The following is a 10,994-nucleotide window of genomic DNA, read 5'->3' on the forward strand; positions in this document are numbered from 1 at the left end:
TTCAGAAGCAAGAACGTGTGTTCTTCCCAAGACTTCCATACCTCAGTGGCTCTTCCTTGCTATATACGTATGTTAAGAAGCCTGATTCTTGTGTGATACATCAGGAAACCAAACTGCTGTTCAATGATGCCTTCAAGAAAAAAATATACTGAACAATATGACTTGTCCTTTTTTTCCCCTTGGCACACACCTGCCTTTCTAATCTGAACCACAAGTTACTTCGGATTTGTTCCAGCCTTCCCTCAAATTTCATTTCTGCCTCCTATATAATCACAGACTGCTCTGTTTTACCTTTTGTTTGGATGTGTTTGTTCTTCCCCCAGGTGTATGAACTGGATGGTACCACACACAACAAATCCTGGTCTGTGGTGACATATCGGGAGGTGACGAGGCAGTTTGTTAAAGATCATCCCGATTTTATTGGAGCAAAGATTATATTTACAGCACACAGGTAGGAGCTGATGCCCTAGTTAGGGGTGTGTGTGTAAGAATGATCTGTGTAAACAGTCATGTTATGGTGCAGGTGGGAGCAATGAATATAAAAAAGTATAGTAGGTGACAACAGAAAGAGATGTTATCACTAGTTTCTTACTGATAACCTAGAAGTGATGCTGACAGTGTTGATTCCAGGTATGGTGAGGCGTAGAGTATTAGTACTACCCAGCATGTGTCAGTGGCTGAGGTGGAGTGTTTGTAGTCATTTTCTATATGTGAACACATTGAGAAAGAAGTGCATTTTCTCAAAGCCCTGGGTTTTGATGTAGCCTCCATTTCTGCAGAAGCAGGAGCAGTGGCAGAACAGCCAGAGTTGTTGGTACTGTACAGGGACCATGCATCCTTTAGCCTTTATAAATATTCCAGGCTAGCAGATTCTTCAGCAAGTTAACTCTGAAGTACAGTTTAAAAGACAAAAAGGGAAAAACCCCAGCACAATAAACACAGAACATATTTCAACATTTCCTCAAAAGACCAGTCTGCTGTGTAGTGAGTAAATTGGCCTGTGTGTCCACCCTGGTAGAAGTGCTGTTGGGGCCCTGTTGTACAGGGAGATGAGAGAACTCTTTTCACAAAACACCTATGACTTCACAGTCCTTGTCATCAAAGGAAACTTGCACAATACCCCCAGAAGATGGGTCTTTATCTGTAACTTTATTGGACACCAAAAACCATGGACTTAACAGAGACTTGGTTTTATGGCTCACTATAACTTACCTCCCTCTGTTAACTTCTCTTTGTTTCACAGGTGGTAACTGCCCACTTCCCTTTCAAATTCATTAACATGGTTAGGTTAAACTAAAGCAATAGTTCTAATGTCTACTTAGCCTGGAATGTGGCTGCTTCTTTCCTAGACCTGGAAAAGGGTTCTTGAAGCTTGAAAACTTGTCTCTTCTCTATCCCCATTAGACAAGTTAGTCAAATTAAAGGTACTGCCTCATCTCACAACTCTTGGTTCCCCCTGGATAACTGCACAGTCATTTAGGCTTTTTCTATATCTCTTTCATAATACCTGAGGAAGGGCAGGATGTGCCCAAAAGCTTGTCAAACTTTTGTCCCAACTATTCAGTTGATTTAATAAAAGATCATAAAAACCCCTTGTCCCTCATATACTTCCTGGATCATCACAGCTACGAAAACACTCAAACTCTGCTCTGTCATAGTATTCTTTTAGTCTGATTCAGGCATTGATAATGTTTTTGGCTGCTCCCTTAAGCTGCCAGTTTGTAGTACCTGAGAAATCAGTCTCATGGAAGTAAGCACCAGCACCTTTCTCTGTCTCCCTTGTTTCTGTAGAATGCTGAATATTTCCCAGATTAAAGAAGCCATCTACACAGCCATGTTGCTCAGAGCCCAGTTCCCGGACACTTTAGCAGGGTTTGATCTGGTAACCTTGTTTTTCTTGCTTAGTTTCTTATATAACATTAGAAGGGCTGGGGTGTGATTACTGGTACACACCGAATATAGCAATGTCCACTTCTGATATGTTGCCCTGCTACAGCATATGCCTTTCAGCTTGTAGGATCTCACAACATTTTATTTCCAAAGGTACCCACTGCTGAAATGCAGCCCTTCTGGGGTAAAGTACCTGTTTAATATGTCAGAGCAAAACTTATAACCTCCTGTGTTCAGGAGGTGAAGCAACCACCAGCAATACCAGTCTCAACTCCATTCAAGGATGCTTGCAGCACAACAGCACCTGAGAGTGCAGGAATCCCTAGAGGGAAGACTGACACCCACTTGATCAAAAACACCCCTTCCTGAGCACCAAGCTCAGGTATTGCAATAGTTTATTTTGGGACTGGCATAAGGGAAGACTGCCTAAGAAAACCATTTCCAGGAATGCTGATGTTGATTACCTTTCTCCTTGACAGCAAGCACAATCTATAATATTGGATGATCTGTCAGGGCGAAGAGCAAGGGGCAGTAACCTCTGTCCTAGGCTTTCTGCTTTTGTATTATCTACTTTCTCAAAAATAAGACCCCTTCCTTTTCAGTAGTGATTAGCAAAAAAATATGTAAAATCTAATCTGATGCAATGGCAATGGTATGTACTGGTATCTTTAATGGCTACCCTAAATTCTTGCTAATCCCATGTGTATGGAATATCTTGAGCAAAGGGCCAGACTCTAAGCTACTATCAACCAATACAGTTCTACTGAAGTGAATAGAATGAAGGCAATTTTCTTCAGCTGTAGCTCTGATCCAGAGTATTTAATAGAAGTGGAAATACAGTTCTGAAATGTCAGTGCAGTTAGAAACATAGGGTTGTTTCAAGCTCACTGTTAACTAAGTGATCACCCCCTGCATATTCAGAATCATTTTCCTTCTTCCCAGGTTGGGTATGAGGATGAAGGACACTCTCTCTGGGAGCTGAAGGATATCCTGACCATTCCATATTCTCTAGGAGTCCATTTGCCTTACTTTTTCCATGCTGGTGAGACTGGTAAGCATGAGGACAAAATCCTCTCCATCTCTATTGCTGGAATGATGTATTTATACTCAATGTATTATTTGTTCACTTGGTGCCTGTCTGTGCTTTACAGCGTCCCAGGCATAAGGTGGTCTGATAGGTGGAGGAGAAAAACTGAAACTAGTTGTGAGGAATGCTATTAGTCTATATTGGGGCATTTATTTAAGCCATCTACCTGTTTTAGAAGGTTGTTTGTTTCTATATAGAACTGCGTTTGGTCTATAGCTTGCTTTCTCTCCTCAGACTGGCAAGGAACCTCTGCAGACAACAATGTACTGGATGCTTTGCTGTTGAATACTAGCCGGATTGGCCATGGACTTACCCTCAGTAAACATCCGGTAGCCAGGAACTTGTCCCGGAAGATGGATGTTCCTATAGAAGTCTGTCCAATCTCTAACCAGGTAGAATTGACCTGAGAAATCTTTTGTCTGAAGCCAGGAGCTGGGACCTTGGAACAGACATTTAGCATTTGATAGGTGACCTGCAACATGATGTTCCTCAACATGTGTTTGTTTTTGTATGTGCGGTAGCTAAGGGTTGGGATAGCATGGAGTATCTGTGTTATAATAACACAGGTCCAGGTGATCCTGTCCTGTTGCATGACCATCTATTCTGACTCATTTTGCCAGGAAAGGTCATTCTGGGAGGATGTTATGTGGAGGATCTTACAGTGTTCTGCTTTTGGAAGGTGGGTGGAAACAGATATATTTTTCTGTGTGGGGGGTTCTGATGATCATACAATATTTAATCGAATATAATACGAGGTTCCCCCCATTCAGCATGCCCCATGATACTCTATCATTTTAGGGAGTATGGGCCAGGCAAGGAGCTGCTTTGGCTCTGGAGGGGGCCAGGGTGGCTCATGTGGCAGGTAAGGGGTGCATTGGAGAGGATGGGGAAGGGGTGGGTGGTATGGGGGGACCACAGGGGAAAGGGCGGTGGAGGGTTGCAGTGGGAAAAGCTGCACAGAGCAAAGGGAGGCATAGGGGAAGGGACATGTGGAGTGAGGGGAGTGTGTCCTTTCCTCCATGGTCCCTCCTGCACTATGCAGTATGCATCCATCCCTGCACTCCTTTCCTGTGCTTCTCTCATTCCACGTCCCCCTTCCCCTATGTACTCCTCTCTGTGTGCTCCCCCCACACCACATGCCCATTCCCCATGTTCACCCCTGTGCCATTCACCTATTCACACTTTCTGCCACATGGGGATAGAGTGTGTGGTGTGGGAAGTAACCTGGGTACATAGTGCAGGGGGGAGCATAGGGGAAGGGCTGGCAGGGGGATCATGGGGAAGGGACACACGGAATGAGGGCAATGTGGGGAACGGGCAGAGGGAAAAGGACATGTAGGGCACAGGGGAAAGGGAGTGTGGAGTGAAAGAGTGGAGGGAAGGGGCATGAAGTGCAGGGGAAGTATGGGGAAAGGGATGCACAGAGCAGAAGGAGCATGGGAAAGGGGCATGTGGAGTGGTGGGGGAGCTTCTGTGGCTCCAGCTCCAACCCCAATCCCAAATGAGGTGCTCCATGTCCTCTTTCTCTCCCGGAAGATAAAATCAGGGATTTGAATTGTTAGTTACATTGTGTTGGTGCCAAGAGGGATATAATAGGAAGTTGGTCATGTGGGTATGCGTATACTCCAGCATATCCATTACAGGGATGTGGCCCATTTAAAGCTAGAGTTTTAGAAATGTTGGTCATCAGATAAATAGAGCATGGAGTTACATGAGTGACTGTGGGGCTGTATAAAACAAAACTCTTGGTTCAGTCTAGGACAGTGGCGCTCAGTCTTTGACCTATAGAACTGTGTCATTTAGCCCATGGGGCTACTTGTTGGTTCAGAAATTTGGTGAAAGGTGAGGACAATGTTAATTTCCAGTTACCTGTTGCCAAATTTCTGGCTCCATGAGGAGTGCTGTGGGTCAAATAATGTGGCCCTGTGTGCTATTTCATGCAGGTGCATGGTGGGGCTGATGCACAGGGTTGCTCTGCAGACAGATCTGGGCTCACAGGGTTTGGCTGGCACACAGCCAGATCCAGGGTCAAGCCAATGTAGTGGATCATACCCATGGACCAACCCCACATACCAACCCCATATGGGATCTGGTCCATGGACTGAGTCCAAGCCATTCATCCTGTCTGTGGGGCTGGAAGGTTGGGCACCACTCGTCTAGGAGACTTTAGCTACACCTTAATAACAGCAGTTGTCTAAATTAGGATTTGTAGTTTTGTGTAGACAAAATAACATATCTTTAACATGTGATAAACTAGTTGTATTAGAGCCAGGAACAGTTTAACACGTTTAAAGATACAGATCTGTGGAAGTGTTAGAGATATCTGAGCTATCTTGGGGATTGCAAGCAGTTTAGCCATGGGAGCTTGGGCTAATTAACCTTAATATGCCCAAGAAATAGGAAGGTCCTTGCTGCTATACGGGTTTTAGTACCCTGGGATACAGGAGGTGACAATGTTTGTGGTCTAGAGTAGGATCCTGCAACAGCAGCAGGCTCTGGCTAGGACCTGCGAGGCCTCCTTGACCTGCCAGTCGGAGCAGGAACAATAAAACATTTTGTGGGCAGGGATTTATCAGGAAAAAAAAATCAACATGTTGGAATTTGTGGAAACAGACTTAATTTAGTGATCAGTCAAAACTGTCCCCAGTGTGGGATTAAGAGGAATTTAAGTTGTTGCAGGGGACAGCGATGTAAAATGCAGGAAGGAGTGAGAGAGGGAAGGACTACACTGGAATGGGAGCAGGATTCAATCCAGTATAGGGCTCTTGTCTAAGGGGAGACAGCTCTCCAAAACAAAGGTCAGAAGCTTGGGACTAGATTTAGTGAGGGGCTTAGGAAGGGCAGAGACCTGATACAAGTGCCTATAAAGCCTGGAGGGGGACAAGCAAGAATGTCCTGAGGAAGCCTGGATAAGAAGGGTGGAGGACAGGTACCTTTTGCTTCATAATAGTTAATAAACTAGATTCAAAAGAAAGAAAGGCTTTAGTTTGAAATAGAACTAAATGTGATATGCAAGTCCCTGGGGGCACAGAAGGAGGGAAAACTGAGACAGCAGTGTACCTGTGGGGGAAGAAACCATGTCACACACTACATTGTGCTAAGTGCTGGCAAATGCATAATAAAAACACAGTCGCTGAAGAGGTTACCATGAATGTATACATTTACAGTACAAGTATATAGAACTGAATAACTCATCCTGGCTTCTTCCCCACCACCAAGGTCCTGAAGTTAGTATCTGATCTGAGGAACCATCCTGCTGCTGAGCTGATTGCTGATGGACACCCCATAGTGGTCAGTCCAGATGACCCATCTGTCTTTGGAGCAAAGGGAGTGTCGTATGACTTCTATGAAGTGTTCATGGGCATTGGAGGGATGAATGCTGATCTGAGGACCTTGAAACAATTGGCACTGAACTCTCTAAAGTGAGTTGCTGCTCTCACACTCTGGGTTTATACCAAGAGAGATGCCTGGCTGCCCAGTATGCCCACCTGTTTTACTTTTTGCACCTAAGCCCCTTTGCAGATGGGCTAGCACTCTGCGGGTGCATCTACACAAGATGCTATGTAGCTCGTTGCTACAGCGACATAGTGTCAGCAGGCATGAACTGTAATGCAGCTGCTGTGCAATAGCAGCGAACTACTGTGAAATGATCTGTGTGGCATTGGGATTGCACAATATCAGTGATTACTGTACAGTCATTTAGTACTTTCTAAGGTAAGTACTAAATGACTATGCAGTAACAACTGTGCAGTTGGGCACACATGTAGACTCAAAATTCTCTTTTTAAATGCCCCATAGCACAGGACTTTGGGGATCCTACCGTCTACTCTGTGCTTGGTTAATAGAACATCTCTTTGTCTGTTTTCCCTGTGTGTCTGTTCTCCCTTCTTGCATATACCTGAATCCTTTGCCAGATCTGGTATCAATACCCATATCAACCCTAGTGTTCCAACAGAGTTGTGAGGGACCTTCTATTTTCTGCCATATAGGAATAAGTCCAGGGGATGCTTCTAAACTTGCAGCTGAGGCAAGAGTAAGCCTCCATCTCTCTCTCTCTCTCTCTCTCTCTCTCTTTTTCTTCATTTTGGTCACTGATCCTGAAGTACGCTGTCCCTCCCTTTCTGTCCCAGTCTGATCCCAGTTCCTTTTCCCCCTGCAGATACAGCTCCATGCAGCCAGAGGAGAAAGCTAAAGCTGAAGAGGTCTGGCAGAAAAAATGGAACCAGTTTATAGCTGACTTCTCTGGTGTTTTCCCAAGAGAGCTCTAAGAGGGAAAAGACCCAGGCCAAAGAGAATGTAGCAAGCTGGAGTGAACAATGGCCACTGCTAGCACTGAGAGCGTTCTTTTTCCACATTGTATGAGTAGGTGGACCTCCAACCTTCACTAGAAGCTGGGTGGTTTTGACCAATTGGAGTTATAAACAGCACAAGCCCCTCTATAAAAGTCTCAGATGAAGGACAACAACAAGCCTACAAAACACAAATTTAAACCTGCAGGAAATGATCAAAATGCTGTTCAAACCATGATGGGCCAAATCCTAAAGTCTTCACTCAGGGAACCCCCCTTTGAAATGGCAGTCTGTTGGAGTTCTGACTACAAGTAGCTCGGCATTTCACCTTATCATTCCAACACAGGTGTCTCCTCGGGAAGTTGCTCAGACAAACATCCTGCCATTTGGGCCACTAACCTTGACTTTCAGGAAAGCAGAGAATGAAAATAACTCACTCGTGTTATGTGCAACCTCAGGGCTGCTGCCAAGAGTAGCACGATTAGACTGAAGAGTCAGGACTTGTTCTAGGGCTTGGTATTTCAGGAACTGTGAAGGCTAGAAGCAAGCTGATGGAGCTGTACAAGCACTTTCATGGCTAAAATGCTTTCTGATAGAAGGTGCAGCTTCTTTTTCCATTCACCTTGGTACAGACTCCAAAAGGCTTCTTCACCTGGAGAAGTGGCCTCTGACTTCAGAAGGAACTTCTTGTATCCAGATTAAATAAAAAACTCTAACTTTGAATTGGGATCCAGTAGCAGATGCCCCTGCACCCATGTTTCAGTGGGATTCAACATGGGTCTGTGCTGTTTGATCCCAAGGTAGTATCTGCCCCTGAGTCTGCTCTGTTTCAGATCCTGAGTTCATAATAATTGGATCTCCAGCCTAGCAGAGAACTAGACTTTGGCTGTTGATATCTAATACCATTGCAGTGTCCTTCAGTCACCAACTCAGCAGAAGAAAGGGAAAGCAGCAACAGCACAGTTACCAAACAAATAGAAACTCTTAAAAAAACAGTAAATACAGGAGAAATAGAAAGCATTTGGCCAGAATAACTGCAGACCTGACAATTGTGAATGAAGGAGACTTCAAAAAATTCCTCTTAAGATGTCACTTCAGCAGACTCAGTGAATTTTTTTAGTGTGATACATAAAGGGGCAGTTCTTCTAGTGTTGGAAATTGAGACATCTCTGACTTCGATGGAACTGCACTGATTTATACCAGCTAAGGGTCTGTTGCAAAGACTTTACAACTGTTCCTAAATGTTCCAAATGCCTCTCTCCTTAATGCATGAGACTTGGTAGGCCTCGAATTTTTTGATTTATCATTCAGACTAGTTTGCTCATGTTAAAATGTGTGTTAGATGTCCTGAGCTGCCTAGCCATTGTATTTTATTTCCATTGATCTTAGTCAAAATGCTACACATATAACAAAGGTGGTTCATCTATGTCACAGGTACACAATGAATGCAATTTTAAATTCTCAAAAATTCATCCAGCCTAAAAATGCCTCTGGACATGCTCATTCAAAATATATGGGTAATTTTAGATCACTAGACTGTATGGCCCACCAATGCAAAGCACAGAAAATGGGGAAGTAGGGAGGTAACACATCTGTGTGTCACTCATCATCAGTTCCTTCTCAAGCACAATGACCCCCATTTCATCATCTGTGGCTCATGTATCTTCATGTTCTTCCTGTACTACCCACAGCTGCTCCTGAACCCTAAACAAGTCTTACTCGGTGCAGGTTCAGAGGTTTAAGAAAGCCATAATGACATAATATTAATGAAAAGTACACTGTAATGTAGTATTGTAGTGGGGTGTGACATAGTTTCAGATTAAAAATAGTGGCTGTGGAACTAATGTAATAGTGAGGAAAACATATGAGAATGGGTGACATGTTTGTGGTTGGGCTCAGTCTAGGTCCTTTTGGGCCTGTTGAGTAAATTTCAGATTTCCTGTGTGTGAATGAAGGAGGAGCTCTCATTCTCCAGCGAGTTGGTTCTCCCTTTGGTGCAATTCTTTGATGTTAGGGAAAGGGTAACTATGAATATGACTGTAGAAGGTACTCTGATATCTCTAGTACAGGTTCAATGGTGTATACTCCATTTCCAGATTTATGAGAAACCTCTGGGCTTGGGAATAAGTGCCATACACTCCACGATTCTCTTGCAGGTTCAGCCTCTGGGCCTTTGAGCCATTTGCTTCCATAACCATCCAAAAGTTTTAGCTGTAGGATCTGGTCTACCCCTGCCAGACTCCAGCTGCGATCTTAATGGGCTACAGCTGATGGAGTTTGTAGCCAAGTGCCTGGTATGCATCTTGATATAAATGTGCAGGGACTCATGCTTCTTGACAGGCAGTCTGGTGTGAAGATCCCAGCACTTTGAGCCTTTCAGTGAGTGGTGCTTCTCATAACTATGGGTTCTATATTAATTGGCAGGTTTACATTGTGCAGAACCAAGGGGATATGAAATTCTCCAAATGGTTACCTTGAATGGAGGCTACAGGGAGGTGAACTGTCATGTTAGATTTACCCATCTTTGGATTAGTGCCCAGCCCAGTGATTTGCTCTACCACAAGAGAAATCTTGCTTTGTGAATCTGACTGCAGAAAGCTTTTTCTTTATCATCATAACCAGATTTTTTCATGTAGTAAGTTTGAACTGAATGGAGTCCCTGGTTCCTCTGCTTGTGGATCTGTGCTACGTTTCTATCTGTCTCTCTCTTCTGAGTGGGGTCTGTGACATGAAATTCTCCTAAGCACCTCTAGCAATGGCTGAACTTCACCCACAGCAGGTGCCACATCCAGTTCCCATGAGCAACAGGTGGGAGGAGGCCTGGCTTGGACTGCTTCACTGCTGGGGGTGGTTTATCTCCTGTAGCATTTGCCTTATTCCACAGAGAGAGCCCAGCTGCAGAATCTGATGTGGGATCCAAACTTCCTCAACTTTAGGGATGTGAAAATCCATGGATTTTGGTGGACCATTTTGGAACAAGAACCAGGTAGAGGGAGCCATACTAGGATTCAAGTATCTCTAGAGACTGGCTGAGCTTTGAACATGGGGTTTGGTCTAAAACCATCTCTTATTGCTGGTGATGCTTTGAGGATTTTGATCCCAAGGAGGAGTCAGATCCCCACTGTGCTAAGAGCTATACAAACATACTAAGAGTCCTGATTTTGGCTCTTTCAGAACTTAATAAACTATATATGAATCTCTAAACCTGTTTTGGTTGTGATTTTTTTTCTCTGTCTCAAAATACCACTTTACTAAAGGATCATTCCTCAGCTGTTCCAGGGGAGTAAGAGGTACTTTGCACCTGTCAGAATCTCATTCCTAAAGCAGGAAATCTCATAGTCTCACTGAGGATTTTTTCACATCATCACACAGATATTACCTAATGGTAACACTATGCAGGTACTCTGCTACACTTTAGCACTTGTGAGCCTCAGCTCACAAAAATTTGTCGTACACACGCACACACACACACACACACACACACACACACACACACACACACACACACACACACACTTTTGATAGTTTATAAGTTGCAAATTTACCTTGCCTTCTACTTGACTTAACATGGCTATCTATGTGTTTCTGCTCATGGAGGGCACCACACTCAGCCAAATGAAATGGACTACAATAAATCTACACAAGAAACTTGCTCAGGTATGTTCAGGAACTTCTTCCTGACCAGATGGAAGCAAATGAATCTCATACCCAAGGGACTCCAGGTGACT

At 44.1% G+C, this 10,994-nt stretch overlaps 1 protein-coding gene across 2 annotated transcripts in view; it reads left to right on the forward strand.

The window, feature by feature from the left end:
• CECR1 (cat eye syndrome chromosome region, candidate 1) overlaps nucleotides 1-9,470 on the forward strand; it is a 26,781-nt gene extending 17,311 nt beyond the window's left edge. Inside the window, exons 5-10 of one of the 2 annotated variants that reach the window (XM_019544548.1) lie at nucleotides 324-451; nucleotides 1,792-1,882; nucleotides 2,833-2,941; nucleotides 3,212-3,369; nucleotides 6,197-6,399; nucleotides 7,137-9,470. In XM_019544548.1, coding sequence (XP_019400093.1) covers nucleotides 324-451; nucleotides 1,792-1,882; nucleotides 2,833-2,941; nucleotides 3,212-3,369; nucleotides 6,197-6,399; nucleotides 7,137-7,245 — 798 coding nt within the window. In that variant the 3' untranslated portion in view covers nucleotides 7,246-9,470. The remainder of the gene's footprint in view (nucleotides 1-323; nucleotides 452-1,791; nucleotides 1,883-2,832; nucleotides 2,942-3,211; nucleotides 3,370-6,196; nucleotides 6,400-7,136) is intronic. The other variant, XM_019544549.1, reaches the window with a different exon arrangement.
• Nucleotides 9,471-10,994: the final 1,524 nt, after the last annotated feature.

This window comes from Crocodylus porosus, unplaced genomic scaffold (genome assembly GCF_001723895.1).
Source record: "Crocodylus porosus isolate Cpor-Errol unplaced genomic scaffold, CroPor_comp1, whole genome shotgun sequence".
NCBI lineage: Eukaryota > Metazoa > Chordata > Crocodylia > Crocodylidae > Crocodylus > Crocodylus porosus.